The sequence below is a fragment of the Erinaceus europaeus genome, chromosome 13, assembly GCF_950295315.1.
Source record: "Erinaceus europaeus chromosome 13, mEriEur2.1, whole genome shotgun sequence".
Taxonomy (NCBI): Eukaryota; Metazoa; Chordata; class Mammalia; order Eulipotyphla; family Erinaceidae; genus Erinaceus; species Erinaceus europaeus.
In genome coordinates, this window is record NC_080174.1 from 14,989,735 (window position 1) to 15,008,321 (window position 18,587).

At 44.3% G+C, this 18,587-nt stretch overlaps 1 protein-coding gene across 7 annotated transcripts in view; it reads right to left on the reverse strand.

The window, feature by feature from the left end:
* The window catches only part of SASH1 (SAM and SH3 domain containing 1), a 465,315-nt gene that overhangs the window by 52,601 nt on the left and 394,127 nt on the right, over positions 1–18,587 (reverse strand). The window contains exon 1 of one of the 7 annotated variants that reach the window (XM_060205375.1): positions 16,997–17,018. The exons of 5 other annotated variants lie outside the window; for them this stretch is intronic. Coding sequence is in view for 1 of the 2 variants with exons in the window: in XM_060205376.1 (XP_060061359.1) it covers positions 4,695–4,706 (12 nt within the window). In the remaining variant the exon portion in view is untranslated. Of the gene's footprint in view, positions 1–4,694; positions 5,023–16,996; positions 17,019–18,587 lie in introns of those variants that run through there. One more of the 7 variants, XM_060205376.1, reaches the window with a different exon arrangement.

Consider the following 18,587-nt stretch of genomic DNA (forward strand, 5'->3'; position numbering starts at 1 on the left):
ACTGGGGACCTCAGAACCTCAGGCATGAAAAGCTGTCTGCATAGCAAATTATTTCCCCAGTCCAAGAATTATTATTCTAAGCTGTAAGTTCCAAAATTCAGGACAGGGTATTTCTCAGTCTTTTGCAAAAGCATGTCAATTAACAGGCCTAGTTTTTCTAAACTTCCTAGATAAAATATTTGCTTGTGTATTTCAGAATGTAGGTGATCTACTGGTTATCTAGCAATGAAGACTAGAAACCGGACCCCCAGAGGAGGGGAAAGAGGAAGATACAATACATGGTGACATCTAGACTTAATGTGTTTAACCTCAAACTGAAAAGGTGAAACACCATGATGAAGCCATGAGAATAGCTCCTACTACATAACCAAAATTTATGGCTTGAATTTCATTTTTACTTGGTTCAGTTGCTGTGTGATGAATTGGTCGGAGTGGTCAACCAGTAGGAGGACCTTGGCGAACTGTCCCTCTGAATACTGGGCACCTGGACAAAACCACAGTGCCTGGAATTACACAGAAACATTTCAAAACACTCTGCCTTCTTGGTGTTTCTCAAAAGCTAAGCAATTCTAGCAGAAGAAGAACCAGCATTAGATGATGGAGGGTCTCTGTAAATATCAATTAGATAAACTTAAATGTTTGTAGCAGATTAAAAAAAAAAAATCCTTCTTGCAGGCCAGGAGGGAGCACACTAGGTCAAGCACAGGGCCTTTGGTACATGGAGCCCTGGGGGCTTTACTTGCCAGCAACATGGGCAGCAACACGGGGACAACGTGGATGGTGAAGTGGTGTGTGTCCTCTGTTTCCCACCCTTTTTCTAAAATAAAGGATGGGAAAATGGCCTGGGAAGGGGGCCGGGTAGTGGTGCACCTGGTTAAGTGCTCACATTACAGTGCGCAAGGACCCAGGTTCAAGCCCCTGGTCCCCACCTGCAGGGGGAAAACTTCATGAGTGGTGAAGCAGGTGTCTCTCTGTCTCTCTCCCACTCTATCTCCTCTATCCCTCTCAATTTCTGGCTGTCTCTATTCAGTAACTAAAGAGAATAAAATTAAAAAATTAAAAAATTAAGAATGGGAGGTTTCTTATCTTCTCATCAGTCAGGTGGAGCATATGTGAGTCGGGCTCAGTTTTGAAAGCAAGAAAAAAAAATCTCAAATGAAAATGAAGTCAAAATAGGCCTTTTATAATCAAGTTACAGGACTCTTCCTTAAAGGATGAGGAAACTGAAAATCTGGCTTAGGGTTTGCTGGGGGGTGGCTGGCTGGTATGTACACACAGTCATAGGTATATCGGGTAAAGAGAAAATAAACAAGAGCAATGGACTATAGAAAGAAGTGTCATGATGCAAAAAAGCTTAAGCCTGTGAAGGCAGGAATCCTATGTAGGACAGGCATCATCACAAAGAACTTTTTGACCCAGGTTCACGTCAGTCTCCCATGACACTGAAGGAAACTTTGGTGCTGTGTGTTACCTCTCACTCTCTCTCTCTGTCTCCCTGTCCCTCCGTCTGTATGTCTATCTATCCCTGTCCATCTGTCAGTCTATCTGTCTATCACCCAGGGCATCACGTTGAAAGGTAGCCCCTTCCCTATAAGCACAATTTCCTCAGCCCAAATTGACTGTAGTGAAAAAGAACATAAGTCTAGGGGGCCAGGTGGTAGCGCAGTGGGTTAAGTGTACATGGCACAAAGCACAAGGACCAGCATAAGGATCCCGGTTCAAGCTCCCGGCTCCCCACCTGCGAGGAAGGGGGTGGTCGCCTCACAAGTAGTGAAGCAGGTCTGCAGGTGTCTATCTTTCTCTCCCCTCTCTGTCTTCCCCCACCTCTTGATTTTTCTCTGTCCTATCCAGCAACAACAACAGCAATAACAACAGTAATAACAACAGCAACAACAATAAACAACAAGGGCAACAAAAGGGGATAAACAGCCTCCAGGAGTAGTGGATTCATAGCGCAGGCACCGAGCCCCAGTGATCATACTGGAGGGAAAAAAAAAGTCTATGTACTAAATTGATTTTTTGGTGTTCTATTTAGCTTCAAGAACCAGGGGCTCTTTAGAACTCTGATATAACAACTCTGATATAACAATGAAAGAAAGAAAGGGAGCGAGAGAGAGAGAGAGAGAGGGAGGATGAGGATGATGGAGGGAAGAAAGTAAGATTGGAAGGTTTTTTCCATTGACAAATCACCAGTCATGGTGACCCTGAGCTCCCACTGGATCATGATGTTTTGGATATCAGAAGAGGGAGACTGAATGAAAAGGTCCATGGAGCATGACTTCTACAACGAAGCATGGAATATAGAACCTATTAGTTGTACACTTAGCACCCTCCCACCTTCTACTTGAGTCAGCCTGACAGTCCATGGAGTTTAGCAATATTTCCCAAGGATACTTTTTATTAACGGAAACCTGTTGACTTTCTCATTTCCTCCCAACTCAAAGGAGAAGGACTGTGAAATATTTGTCTCCAAAAGCTTTCTCTCCCACCGGTTGAACATAAAGACAATGGGACATGCACACATCTCTTCCACTCTTCACATTTCTTTCAAATAAGGACATGCTACTTTCCAAGTGTGGAAAATAACATGCCAAGACTTCCTATTCAAAATATTGTTACCACCTAAATCAACTTTGTAGAAGATTAAGCCTACATTATATATAAATGAATGGTTCCAGACCATTGGCTCAGAGCTACTATAAAACAGGTTTAAAGAAGCCAAAGTGAAAAAAAAAGAGTAACATGTTTCTTTTTTATATATATTTTATTTATGTATGTATTCCCTTTTGTTGCCCTTGTTGTTTTACTGTTGTAGTTATTATTGTCATTGTTGTTGGATAGGACAGAGAGAAATGGAGAGAGGAGGGGATGACAGAGAGGGGGAAAGAAAGAAATCGACACTTGCAGACCTGCTTCACTGCTTGTGAAGCGACTCCCCTGCAGGTGGAGAGCCAGGGACTTGAACCGGGATCCTTACACCAGTCCTTGCACTTTGTGCCACCTGCGCTTAACCCACTGCACTACCGCCCGACTCCCGAATAACGTGTTTCTATACATTCAGACTGTCAGATGGTATCTCCTTCCTTCCCTATCCTGCCCCAGGTCAATGAACTAAAATAAACCTTAACTTGATTGTACCGTACACGAGAAGATGAAAATTCAACCATCTGTATAAAAACCTTCCACCTCTGAACAATCAGTAGAAAAACGGCGATTCATTTATGCCACCCAAAGGTGTGGATTTACAGCACTGAAAATAGAAATATTTGCATCCAAGTCTCTCTACTTGCAACAGTCCCCTGCCCCCCCAGCAAGCTCAGATGGCTCAACTTTTAATTACTTTGGCTAATGCTATATGTAGTGACTCTGTGGTGAATGCTTAAGGGTTTCATTTCTGGTTTCCATGGCAACATTACATCAGATTGCAGACAGCTGGCTCCACAGTTTTAAACCATAACAAATTGACCAAGCCAAGACACAGAACTATAGCTTTAAAGAGATAGCACAGCTTTCGCAGGCCAGGGCTCTGAATGAGGAAGCCTGTGGGGCTCACTTTGGCACAGGAAGGAGGGTGGGCCCTCCTTCCTTATCAGCTTCTTTGGGAACATGTCTTTCCTTGACACATCTGCAGTGTGCTTTAATAGGAAACCCACAGAGCCATCCTGGGGGACTTTTTATAACATGGCTTTATGAAGTATCATAAAAGAAAGGAGCACAATTAATAGCATCTGGAGAGAGCAAAATGTGCACAAGCTCAAAGCAACCCCTATCAGTGTGCAGTTCAGTAAAGGTACACTTCACTCGGGGGCCCTGGTCCTGTAATCAAACTCTTCAAGCAACTCGCATGCACTGGAGGGAATGCTTCCCCAAAGCCGTGTGGCACAGACATCTAGCATTGTCGTAAAGATACAATCAAATTTGCACAGAGCCACAAAAACCCTCTCTCGGGAGCTGCTGGAGAGCACACTGAGTACCAGCTTGCAACCAAGTCCTTTGCAGAAAAACCACTCTGTTTGCTCCGTCCCTCCCCCCCTCCCCCACCCCCCCCCAGGGCTCCAAAACACTGTCTCAGTTAACATCCAGCCTGAATCAACCAGCTCTTTTCCACCTGAGCCACTCACTTAGCACCAGAAGATGTTTAAACACTTCCGAAATGCATTTTGAAAGTGGAAATGGCTTTGCTTGTGAAATTCACAATGGTTTTCTGGTTAACCCAGCACGTAACCAGACTAGCACGCTTCCCCTGCCTAAAGCCCGGGCTGTCAGAGGCAGCTCAAAAAAAAAAAAAAAAAAAAAATCAGTGTCAAGAGAAGGCAGCTGACCAGTGGCAGGTTAATGAAGAACCCTGTGCCAGACTGCCTGAGGTCAAGTTCACGGCACAGTGCTCAGCTGAGTTGCGGCCGCCCGCGCGCTCTCACCCAGTCTTGCATCTGCTCACTGCATAAGCCCCTAAACAAAGCAATATTCACTACTGTCCTGCACAAACTGTGCCTTCTTCTTGGGTAAGCCTGTAGGAAAAGGGTGTTTGAGGTTACCAGGTAGAGAAGCAAGCAGGGGAAGTTAGAATTTGAATGGAAAAAGGGAAGTGCTGTAGTCAGCAAGAATCCAAGTTTTTTCTTTTTTGCTGAAAGTGACAGAAAACACACTTGTAAACGCTCCCGGGAAACATCTCCAGCAAACTTAAAATGACTTACCGGCTTCGGCATTTAGCAGGCCTACAAGGGGCTAAGTTTGAGGACGCCAGGCACCCCCAAGCCCGCCCCACTTCCAAAGCGTCTTCCTTCACTCAGTCAACTCTGTAATCTCAAAAGTGAGGACTAGGCACTCCCCAAACATGTTCCTTCGGAGTTAGTTACATGATCCGGCAGGCTTCAGTGTTCAGTTTAGGATCCCGAAGAGAGGGAGAAAAAAAAAAAAAGTGGAGACACTGGCTTCAATTAGCTGCCTTGGGCTTTTGCTGACTGAGTCCCCCCGGTTCTTTGCGAGCTGCAGAACTTGTAAGAAAGGCATAAGTCATCAGCTCTAAGCAAATCTTCTGTTCACCACAAGGAAAAAAGGGAGTGTTGTACGTGGCAGACAATCCCTGTTTTCACTGACGAAGGCTCCCTGACCTCCCGCTGGCCTCCAGTTCCTTAATTACTGTCTATGGAATTCCAGAGAGAGAGAGAGAGAGAGAGAGAGAGAGAGAACACGCAAATCTTGAGCGAATCCAGGGACTCGGACTAACCCAAGTGATGGAACTTAAAAAACAACAACAACAACAACAAAAACCAAAACTCTTTTTACAGATAGTCTGCTAACCACCCCCTTCCACCTCCCGAAGGGAGTATTCACCATTGAAAATAGACACCTTGTAAGGGCTATTTTTAAAATTACTGGATTAAGACTTATGGTTTGGGTGTTTTTCTGAGAATTGTCACTTTCTCCCTGGCTCTCCCAGTTCCCTTTTCTATTTTATGCCACAAGAGTAAATGGACATGTCCGTGTCCCTTCCTTGATACTTTTAAAACAGTCGACGTTCCTTTTCAGAGCAGCTGAGCTTCCCCTCTCATTCTAAAACTGGTGGTTGGGGGATGATCGTGATGATGATCGTGTCACATTCTCAGGGCCTCTGGGGAGCAAGCTGCACATGCTGCTATTTAAACAGACACTGTCTAAACAAGACAGGACTGAGAATCCATAGGAAGTCTTTATGCTGTGAGTTGCAAATCACAGCTGTAATTTCAGGGCTGGATAAGCCATGCGTTCTCACTGTGGAGTCTGAGCTAACCATTCCTCTGTACCTCTCCTGGAGACCGTGTGTGCGAGTCTCAATCTTGAGAGGACATCACCACACAACACAAATATATCTATGCTTTCACCACTCAGAGATCTCTGGTTGTCACAGATTGTGAGAAGTCCCATTGCTCAATCCTGGGCTCCTACTCTCTCTCTCTTCTGCACCTTTCATTCTCCAGTGAGAACTGCAGGAAGACGCTCAGTACCAGAAGTGTCTCTTTCTACCCATGGTGGAATCTCCCATTATCACTCTCTGAAGGAGTGTGCCACACCTTGCCTATACCGCCACTCCCCACTGCCATAAGAAGGTCACACGTGCCACAAGCTGAGACTATGTCCACGTCGTGCTTCCAACACTCATGTTTATCACATGCTCAACACACCCAGGCACTGTGCTATGTATTTCCCCATGCAATGGCACTGTAGCCACAGTGCGTCAACTCTGACTCAACTCAGATCTGAGACTGCAGGGGCTTCCTCTGATATCAACCTGCCTTTCATGGACATGCTCCACAAAGAATGACTTCACACCACCAGGTTATACTTAGAATTCCTTCACATTCTCAGGAGAATATTTTAGCAGACTTTTCTTGTGACTTGAGGGAAGAAGCCAGGAATATTGGACAAGCCAAGGAGAAGAGGGGAAAGGGACAAGGAATGAGAAAACAACCTGGCCTTCTTTTCCAAATCCTCCAGCATTCTGCTCTGAGTCTTCGTCTTTCGGCATGTAAATAGGGTCCAATGACATTTATTGTAAAGTGATTTTTTTTTTTTAGGGACTGGAAGATAATTCACCCAGTAGAGACACACTTTACCATCCCAGAGGGCAAGAGAACCTGGGTTCGAGCCCCCCATTTCATATGGCAGCATCTCATATGTCTGAAGCTTCATGAGCAGTGCAGCTTCAATGCCATGCTGCCGCCCCTTATCTGTCCTGTTCCATCTCTGTTTCAATCTGAAAAGGGTCCACTTCTTCTTCTAGCGTTTGCCAAAGGGTCCACTTGGAGATGTGGACTCTCATAGGCATTGAAAAACAAAAAACAAAAACCAGACCACAACAAAACAAAACATGTCATTTGAAAGAGTGTGAAACCAACAACCAGTACTCAGAACTAAGTGCTGAGCACACTTGCACTCTATCTGAAACTCACTGGAACTCAAACACAACCTGTTTTAATTCTTACAAAATGCTGCATGAAGTGCTGTGTGAATAGCAAGACAAAATAAACATAACATGTGAGAGCTAGGGAGAGGACCAACACCTGAGGCTGGGACTGAACAAGTTGTTTAGATGCAGAGAAGAAATCTGAGCAGAATTAGGAACTAGAACTCTGATGAAGGTTAGTTCAGCATTATGCCATTTGTGCTCTGCAGATGGCCCTGGTTATGTTTCTTATCTGCTCCCATTCACAGAATCAGCAGTGATGAAACTCATAGGGTTCTAGAGAGGATGAAAAGTGATCTTAAATCTGAGACTCAGTAGCTGGGGTTGGAGGCTTCTTCTTCTATCAGTATGAGCTCTTGGGAAGATAAGACATAAACTGATGAGACACTGGGAGGAAGGAAGGTAGAGGGAAGGGTACATGTCCTACTCCCTTCCTCCCGTGACCAAGTCCTCCTACAACCCCCGCACCCCATTTTTGAATGGGATTCAGAAGAATGAACACAGGGTGTCACATGAGTGCAATACTAAGATGCTTCTCTAAGGCATCAAAGCACTGCTCCACCGTTCATGAGACACCTTCGGTGCTATTGCTGTTTTGGCTCTATCTGTGTGGTGGTGGGTATCAAACCCAGGATCTCCAGATGGTGAAAGCGTGTGCCCTTGATTTTTAACCACTACCATCTCCAAACTCAGATAATTCAGGTACTTGTGGAAATGTTGGATTATCGGAAATATTGGACACCTAGCACAATGTTGTGGCAGAAGATGGACAGGTCTATGGGGATGGGGACATTTCTGATCCCCATCCCACTTAGAATCATAATGAGCCCTCAGGAAACATGAGTGAGGGCCACTGGGAAGGAAGAAGCTGAGATTCTCCTGCTGCACAGCTCTCAGTCCTTCATGGGAAGTCCAAGTAAACTGAGGACAAATGACCTGGTTGGACTCTGGGGGAGCTCGTAGGGGCAGAGGAGAGAGAGAGAGGGAACGTAAGCTTCCTGAGGGAAGGACACTACCATCTCGTCTGTTGGGTAGAACTGAATTTGCCCAGACATGGGAGGTGTGCCAAGTCTGTGAAGACAGATTTGATGGAGCACTTGACTCCATTCTACAGCATAACCCTAGAAGTGATAACCTGGAAGCAAAAACAAACAAACTACCCTTCTGTTGGGAGTTGGGTGGCAGTGCAGCGGGTTTAGCGCACGTGGCAGGAAGCGCAAGGACTGGCTTAAGGATCCCAGTTCAAGCCCCCGGCTCCCCACCTGCAGGGGTGTTGCTTCACAGGCAGTGAGGCAGGTCTGCGGGTGTCTATTTTCTCTCCCTCTCTGTCTTTCCCTCCTCTCTCCATTTCTCTCTGTCCTATCTAACAATGACGACATCATCATCAACAACAACAGTAATAACTACTACAACAATAAAAAACAAGGGCAACAAAAGGGAAAATAAATAAAATTCAAAAAAAAACCCTTCTGTTATCTACAGTGTTTGTATATGTTATTATCTGCTATGCAGACCCTCTGTGGAACAGGACCTTCACTAGCCCCTGGCTCATACACTGTGATCCCTTACAACCTCTCAGATCTCCCATCTCTCATGTGCCTTTAAAAGTCAAAGATATTGGGAGTCAGGTGGTAGTGGTAGTGCAGTGGGTTAAACTTAGGTGGCTCAAAGCGTAAGGATCCCAGTTTGAGCCCCCTGGCTCCCCACTTGCAGGGGAGTCGCTTCACAAGTGGTGAAGCAGGTCTGCAGGTGTCTGTCTTTCTCTCTCCCCCTCTGTCTTCCCCTCCTCTCTCCATTTCTCTCTGTCCTATCCAACAACAGTGGCAATAATAACTACAACAATAAAACAACAAGGGCAACAAAAGGGGGTAAAAAAAAAAAGAAGCTTATTTTTTTGGAAATATCTCTGCCCATCCATCCTTCCTACTTTTCTGGTTCCTACTCATTCTTCATAACCCAGTTCATGCACCAATTCTTCCAGAAAGCCTTCCTGGCTTTCCTGATCATCTTCCTTAGGCTTGGTGATGGTATTACAACCTAAGGATACTTTCCAGTAGAACTATGGACGGACACACACACACACACACACACACACACACACACACACACACACACACACACCCACACCCACACACACACCCACACACACACACCACCACCACCACCACCACCACCATCTCTCTCTCTCTTTCTCCATACCTCTATGTTTCTTCTTTACAAAGAAGGGTGACCTTATGCACTTTAACTGCTCTGACTCCTACAGTCACTATCAAGGTTGCCAAGGCCTCCCTCACATGAGCAGGCAGGATTAAGTAGCAACAAAGTAAGTGCTCAGGACTCTGCGTGGCTCTCTGCTGAGAAGCCCTAGAACCCTAGATAAATACTAGCTAACCTGTTTTATAATCTTCTTTTAACAAGTTTTGTGTTTTGAACATTTTCCCATGCCGACAGAGATTTGCCAAATAAAATGCAAGAGTTCAGTGATTCAGTGTTGTGCAGTCATAGTTTACCATAACTTGCCTAAATAATATTCCCATCATCGGACTTTTTCATGTTTCCCATTTTTTAATACTATGAGCCATACTCTGAGGAACACATTATGATGAAATCGACATCTATCACATCATATTTTTAAAGAACAGATGCCTACATTGTATAATGGCTGTAGAAAAGTATGCATCTTGAAGTTTTAATGTCCACTAACTAGTTGTCTTGAAGAAACACTGTCTTATATGGGATTTACAAAGTTAACCCAATTGCCAAATGATTTGGTTATAGCAATAACTAGCTCTTGTCTTCTTAACCCCTAAGATAGCAGGAACCTCCCTCTTTCTCTATAAAGCCCATATTTCTCCCAGTCCTGGAAACTCTAGGGTGAGAGGCTCACTTTCCTGCATGCTTCTCCCAATTCATACCAACTGATACTGCATCTGCTGATCCCAACCTAATCAATGCAACCAGTGCCACCTCAGCATGTTTCACTTTGGACTGCAACCAGAGATGTCAGGCATGGAATGTCAACCCATCAGCTTCATTACTCTGGTGAGACCTTTCCTAGCTCACAGGACTCCTTAAATTCATTTTGGGTGGTACACTTCTTAACAAACCTCAAAACCTAGATATAGACCAGGGTCCATGAGATGGGGCGTAAGTATATATATATCCAGAAGCTGGGGGGGAAGCAAACAAAGTACACAGTAGTTTGCAGTGAGTCAGTAAATGAAGCAAGCAAGTAAAAAGACCTAAAAAGGCACCATAAAGTACCTAATGCAATAGTTTCTACTTAGACCTAGATACCCTCCTCACCTACCTTCTATTGCACGTCCCTCAATCATCCCAAAGCTAACCCTGTCAGACAAAGTAAGGACTACAAAAGCTGAATAAGGGCAAGAGACTGGCATATTTTAATGCTGACTCTTTAGTCACTACCAGGCCACCCCATCACCTGGGGCCCTTAGTCAGAGAGTCCTGGGATTCCCACACAGACAAGATGGGCCTAGACCTCTAACAGATCCCTCTTGCCACTGTCACTGGTTATCTCCATCAGGAGCAACATAATGGACCCCTCTGTGTTCTCCTATTGGACCTGGCCCTCAATGTGAATCAACAATGATAGGGAATGTTCCATTCTCTGAAGGGAGGTTGGATAGCATATTTTGCCTATCACCCAAAGGTCCTGAAATTGCCATAGCCTGGAATGTCCCTAGCTGTGACCACAGAATGTGTTAGACTTACAGGGATGCAGAAGTTACATAGGCCCCTGTGCAGAACATGGGCCCCAGATCAGATCGATGAGGTTTATAATTAAAAATACTTATATATTTTTCCCATATTTGGGAGCTACTCTTTTCCCTGATTCAGCTTTTTGATCCTTTTTCCAACCATGACACCATCCCCCTAGACAATAGCTTAGGTCACCTGCATATTAGATGTCAGGCGCAGGCAAAACCTAGTTGGGTCAGGGGCCCCTTGGAATACACCTAAAATAGACCTACTAGCTTTTTCCAAAATGGAGACTCCAAGTCTCCATCTGCAATATTCTTTCCTTTAGGTTCATGGTTAGTCAACAATTTGCTCTGCTTTCTATCTTAACTCTTTTTCAGCCACTGGGTTCCAGATGCTTCCATAATGCCAACTGGACTTTCCAGGGCAGATGAACCCACCATATGTCCTGGAGCCCCACCTCCCCAGACCCCTGCCCTACTAGGGAGAGAGAGAGGCAGGCTGGGAGTATGAATTGACCTGTCAACGCCCATGTTCAGCAGGGAAACAATTACAGAAGCCAGACCTTCCACCTTCCACACACCATAATGACCCTGGGTCCATGCCCCCAGAGGGTTAAAGAATAGGAAAGCTGGGAGTCGGGCAGTAGCGCAGTGGGTTAAGCGCAGGTGGCACAAAGCACAAGGACCAGCATAAGGATCTCGGTTCAAGCCCTGGCTCTCCACCTGCAGGGGCGTCGCTTCACAGGCTGTGAAGCAGGTCTGCAGATGTCTTTCTCTCCCCTTCTCTGTCTTCCCCTCCTCTCTCCATTTCTCTCTGTCCTATCCAACAATGACATCAACAACAGCAACAATAATAATTACAACAATAAAACAACATGGCAACAAAGGGAAATAAATATTAAAAACAATCTTTCAAAAAAATAGGAAAGCTATTAGGGGAGGGAATGGGATATGGAGTTCCGGTGTCAGGAAATGTGTGGAATTGTACCCCTCTTACCCTATGGTCTTGTCAGTGTTTCCATTTTATAAATAAAAATTTTATAAAAAAAAATTAAAAATGTACACACTGCATGAAAATAATGCCTAGCTCCCCAGTTTCCAGCAATAAACAATCCTGTAGTCCTTTCTGCTTAAATAAAAAGAAAAAAAAAAGTAAGTATCCATGTTTGTGCTAAAGAGATAACTTCCAGAAAGCAATGAATCAATGATCACACTGATTCAAAGCACTAGGAAGAGTAAGGTGTGGAAATCTGAGCAAGCTAATATTACTGTGTCTTCATGAAGCTTATCACTTCCCTAGCCATCTAGGGGGTAAAGAGAGTTCCAAGAACTAGTCCAGTCCCTGAAGATAGCTGGGTCATTCTGCCCTGTCACTCCGGGAAGACTGGCGCTGAAATGAGTGCAGCCTGCCATGTTCTCAGCTGTAGCCATGAACTGTGAGCTCAGACCAACAGGGACTCTTACGCTAAATATAAATATATATGTGGGCCCTGAGTCAGGTAGATGGGGTAAACAGTTAAATTTTGTTCATAGATTTTTTTTTCCAAAAATGGGAGCTATTCTCTGCTCTAACTTTCTAGCCCTTTTCTTTATTCTGACACTATCTTCTTAGACAATATTTTTGTCCAATTTCATGTTAGCTAACAAACTCAAGCAAAAACAAACAAAAACCCTGTAATAGTAATGAGCCTCTGGAAACATACCTAAAATGGACTTCCTTGCTTTCTACTCTAAGATCCCTGTTCTCATCTGCTCAACTCCTTTTTATTTCCTGTTCATTAATCATTTTGTCCTTCTTTCTATTTTGTCACCTTTCAACCACCAAGTTGCAGACACTATCATGATTCCAACCTGACTTCTTTGGGCAGACCACTGCACCAATGTGTCCTGGAACCTCACCTCTCCAGAGCCTTACCCCACTAGGGAAAGATAGATATGGGCTGGGGGTATGAATAGAACTGTCAACACCCTTGTCCAGCACAGAAACACTTATAGAAGACAGAACTCCTACCTTCTGCACCTCAAAACTAATTTTGATCTATACTCCCAGTGGGAGAGAGATGATAAAGGGAAGATGACCAGAGAGCACTGAACTCCAATTTCATCAGGAACTGGAGAGAGAGGAGGAAAAAGGGGAGGAACATTTGGATGTAGTCCTAAGTGTGTGACTTGGAAAGGAAGAGAAAGTGGCACCTTAAAATAAAAATGGCAAATATATACAAATATAGACAGATAGTTATATAACTAATAGTTGACCCATAGCTACAACCTTGGGAGAACTGCTGTTGCTTACAAAGGAGGGGTTGGAGATCCAGAACTCTGGTGCTAGGCACAGTGTGGGGCTGTACCCCTGTTATAATTTTGTAAACCAATATTAAGTTACCAATAAAAATAAAAAAAGAGAATCCGAAGAGAAGTTCAGTAACATGATTACTATCAATCAACTCTAATAAATGAATATGAAGACTGAAGGGTCGGTCCCCAGTGGGAGAATCCACCTTTGGCTAGGCTGGGGAAATCTGAGACATGCATGAGTGAGGGAGGAGGCACCTACTGGCCACAGATTTGGGGATATTGTCCAGGTTCTCTATGAGCCTGGAATTGCAGTGTTGACATGGTCCTGAGGTTCCCAGACCTCAGATGCCCATCGCCCTGGACGGGGAAAGTTGAGTTCAGCTGGAGCTGTTGCCTCTATAAACACCACGTGATACCAATCAAGCCCCCCCCCGCCCCCCTTAGAGCAGCTTTCATAATCCCTCCGACATGCCTGATGGCCCTCTGTGGGACCAAGAAGTGATATGTTCAAGGTCAAGGTCACCTCACCGCCACCATGGGTGGGTGGGTAAGGGGTAGCAGGCGAACCCTAGCGGGGAAGGTCAAGTCCAACATTTGTGAATACTAGTTAAAACGGAAAGTCTTCTGATTGCTGCCATCAGGATGATGTGTTCTTCTCGTGTGTTTATAAAAAAAATTAGTCTCGCTCTTCTAAGAAGTCCAAATCACTTCACAAAGGAGTTAGGGAAGGTCTGGGTTGTTTAGTCAGAAACATTTTACTCATTAGCCGGTGACATCATTGCCCTCTGAAATTTGGAGATTTTTTTTTTTGTTGTTCAGTATGTGGAAAATAAGATGAGATTCCAGTCTTCTCCCCGAGGTGCTGTGTAACACTGAAATAATCTGTCTGGCAGCTTCAATATTAACTACTTGATGCCAGATTTGAAGGAAGAGGAGGAGGAAGAGGTAGAAGAGGAGGAGATAATTACATGATACTTTTATTTGGGGAAAGTATTTGAAATTTGAGGCAATATTACCATCCCTCAGGGCAAAGACTTGTCAGCGCTTAATATACAGAAGAAAATATTTAAAAAACTGTAAAAGCAAAGGAGTGGGACATTTCACAACAAACTCTCTGGAACCAGAAAGACAGCTCAGTGGGTGGAGCGCAGGACTTGTGTGCATAAGGACCTCTGTTTGATCCTGGCACCTCAGGATGCCAGAGCTGAGCAGTGCTCTGGTCTTCCTCCTTTTGTTATGAAAATAAATAAAAAGTCTTGGGGAAAAATACTTGAGAAGCTAAGAGATAGCTCATTGGGTAGAGTGTACACTTTACCTTCTGCTGGGAACTGAGTCCCAGACCAACACATGGGAGCACAACGCAGAAGGGAAAATCCATGAGCAGTGGAATAGTTTTGTGGTGATGGTCCTTTTCTCTATCTCTATCTCCTCCTCCTCCTCCTCCTCCTCCTCCTCCTCCTCCTCCTCCTCCTCCTCCTCCTCTTCTTCTTCTTCTTCTTCTTCTTCTTCTTCTTCTTCTTTTTTAAGATTTTATTTATTTATTCATGAGAAAAATAGAAGGACAGAAGGAAAGAACCAGAGATCACTTTGGTACATGTGCTGCCAGGGATTGAACTCTGGACCTCATGCTTGAGAGTCTAATACTTTATTTACTACGCCATCTTTTGGAACACTCTCTCCCACTCTCTCCTGTTCTATCTCTCACCTTCTATCTGGGAAAATTACAAATGGAGTCTACCGTGAGCAGGAAATCAAGCAGGCATTAAGCCCTGGTTAAAAAAGGGGGGAGGGCAAACTTGAGTGTTTTCCTTAAATTTATAACCTTTTTTGATCTATACAGATATAAATATGTATGTATAATATATACTATGCTACAGTATATTAGTATATATTTTATTATATGATATCAGGACTTCACACATGTGTGATTCCACTGGTCCTGGGGCCAGCTTTCTCATTTTTTTTTCCCTTTCTAGAAAGAGGAAGAGAGAGGAGAGAAATAGAAACAGAAAGGTAAGAGAGATCACACATCATCTCACCTGCATCCATGGAACTTCCTCTGATGCCATGGTGCTCCCACAGGATGCCAGGGCTTGAAATGAGGGCCTCAAGCATGAGAAGACAAGTGTCCTACCAGGTGAACTATCTCCTGGCTCCAAAAGGAGACTTAAAACGATGTCTCAAATGTTAGGCTGTTGGACAAGTTTTGAGGTATTTTTCAATGTAAAAATCCATCAGGACTTTTTGAACAGGCCAATAACATTGCTACTTTCCTCTCTAAGGAAAAGGGGTGGGGGGAGTGTAAAGCATTCAGGAATCCTACAGCTAGACTGAGGGGGACTTCACAGGTGAATAAACCCACCCATTCCACTTCTACAATCCTCCCTGGAGCAGAGCAGATGCCTTTCCTTATCTGCAAGGGCTGAGGAGTGGGCTGTGGGTTGCAGGAAGTTGAGTTCCCTTTACTCTGTAAACCTCAGAAAGATACTTGTGCTTGTGATTGTTATCACCTTGCCCCACAAGTCAGACAGCTCGGCTGCTTCCCATAAACAGATGAGTGAAGGTAACCGAGAGGTGGTGGAACAGTGAGTAGCCTGCAGTCCCACAGGCCCTTCTAAAGAGAACGAGAAAGTGTCACCCACAGCAAGTGTATGGCAACAAGCACCAAGAAAAACACCAAACCCACGAATTCTCAAGTGCATTTGATTCTCACACAGCCCCCGCAATGGAACAACAACAACAAAAAGGATGATTCAAACCAAGACTGCCAAGTAGGGCAATAATTACATATGTGTTGGCGAATCTGACTTCTGGGACTGATGGAAGTTTTTCATCTCAGAAACAGTAAGTCTCCTGAGGGACTGGGTGGTGTTTGCAAAAAAAAAAAAATCATATTATTTTTATGGCATCTTAGACTAGCTGATTCATGGGTCAGGCATGATGATTCTTTTCAACAGGGCTGCCAAACAAGCTTGCATAGGCACAGGATGATGCGGCAAGAGAGACAGACCTTCAGGAGGCAACACAGGCACAGAGGGAAGGTGCAGATACCAAGTTCGTTATTCCAACCAGATCTTGGGCCCCCAGATGAGTACAGTCATGTTGGGAAGCCGGAGGCAGGTGGGACAAGCAGGCTTAGAATTTATTGTGTTGGCAGAATCAACAGTAAGCAAACTGAACTGCTTCAATATGCGTGCAGATCTGTTTCCAAGTTAAAGACATTTACTGGATCCTCAGAAAAAGGAGTCATTTACAGTGAGAAAGGTTGTTTATGGCCATGTGATTAGCAAACGATCAAGTCATGACAAATGATGAAAATTCTTCCCCTAAGGGGCCTGCTGGTGGTGCAGCAGCTTAAGTGAATTTACTGAGTTTAAGGTTTACTGAGTTTAAGGATCTAGGGTCGAGCCCCTGGCTCCTCATCTGCAGGGGCGTTGCTTCACAAGCAGTAAAGCAGGTCTGCAGGTATCTATCCTTCTCTCTCCCTATCTTCCCCTCCCCTCTCAGTTTCTCTCTGTCTTATCCAATAAATGAATTAACAAAAAAAAGAAAGAAAGGGAAAATATGGCCTTCAACAGCAGTGGATTCATAGTGCTGGCACAGAGCCCTAGCAATAACCCTGAAGGCAAAACAAAAATAAAAACAAAATTCTTCCCATAACAACATAATGAGCAATGTCATCCGTCCATCCATCCATCCATCCATCCATCCATCCATCCAATAATATGTATGTATGCATATTATTAAAGACTATCCCACCTTGAATAGCCACACAAAAGGAAATATATAATCTAACACAGTAAAGTTTAACACCCCATGATCAAGGCAAGAAATATGTTTCTGAAGATCAATGTAGCTCCATGAAGACCAGATTTACCTCAGCTGGGTTTCCTCTATGCCTAGCGATCATGCCATGTGACAGCAACAATAAGCATGATGCCATCACCCACTGCCTCCCTAAGCAAAGCTCCCCCACACACACACACTGTAGCTCAAAAGGTAAACTGAAAAGGGGGCCAGAGGAATAGCTCACCAAATAGGGTGACTGCCTCGCCATGCGCTCAGCCAAGATTCGAGACCCAACACCACATGGGAACGCCATGGTGCCTGCTGGGGGGCAGCTCTGGTACTGAGGTAGGTGTCTATGTATGTGTGTCTTTCTCTCTGAATGAGAACGGAACCTGGAAGCAGTGAAACCACACATGCGTACGGTGTCCAGGATCCAAAAAAAAAAAGGAAGAGAACAATCCAGTCGTGTGTGACATAGCAATGTTTCAGCCAATGAGATGGGTCACATGTCTAATGATGGCTCTTATATATAGCCCAGGGCAGGTAGGTTTGTGTAAATACACTCTGGTGTGCACACAATGATGACTCTACCCCCCATTGTTGAGCAACGGCTGCATTATCACAGAGCACAGCAATCAGGCCAGTAAGTCCTCGCTGTATCAGCATGATCAGAAACACCGATCCCAGTCACTGGTGCAGGATCCAAAGCAGAAAGAAGTGGAACGTGTGTGTGTGTGTGTGTGTGTGTGTGTGTGTGTGTGTCTTCAAAGAAGGAAGAATATACTTCAATACTACAGATCTTGTTGAGTATCACATAGTTTAACACAGACTTTGTTTTATATTCACTAGAATCAGAGATAGAAATTTAGAACTTCCAAAATCGTATCACATTCAAGGTAGAAAAAAATACAAAAAAAAAAACCAAACCCAAAAAACCCCACAAGTGTGTTGTGTGTAAACACAAAGGTCCTATCTGTGGATCCCATCTCTCTCTGAGCTAGGAGAAAAATTTCAAACTCACGGAATGGGAAGAAACTCCTAGTAGTTGCTTCATCCTATAAAACCACTCAGGAAAACACAAATTCAATTAAATGAAACCTCCACAACAGGATTAAAAACAAACAACTGTCAAGAATTCCATGAACTATATGAGTTGAAAATAAATGACTGGAGCTGGGTACTGGCACACTTGGCTAAATACACACATTACCATGTGCAAGGACCCTGGTTCAAATCTCTGGGCTCCACTTGTAGAAGAGAAGCTTTATGAGCAGTGAAACTACTGCATGTTTCTCTCTCTCCCTCTCTCTCTTCCCTTTTCAATTTCCCTCTGTTCTAACAAAAAGAAAAAAAGGGTGGGGGAAGGCTACCTCAGGAATAGTGGTTTAGTTCTGCAGGCATTGAGCCCCAGTAATAACTCTGGGGGCAAACTAAACAGCAACAAAACGGTGGCTATAAGAAACAGTGGTGGTACAATGTTCAAGGACCCAAGTTCAAGCTTCAGAACCCCACCTGTGGGAGGAAAGCTCCCCAAGTGGCGAGGCAATGCTGTGGGAAGCTCTCTCCCTCTCTGTATCCCCCTTAGCCTTGATTTCTGGCTGCCTATCAAATAAATCAAGATATTAAAAAAAAATGAAAACAGAGGATCAAAAACATCTTACCACAGAACAAGCTTATAAATAAAGATGAGCAAAGAAGGATAGGAGACACCTCAGTGTGAAAGTATAGGTCAAGTGTGACCAAGGGCCCACACTCAGTCCCCAGCACTACCATATGCCAGAGCTGGGCAGTGCTGTGGTCTCTTTATCTCTCCTTGACAGATCATTTTTGCCTCC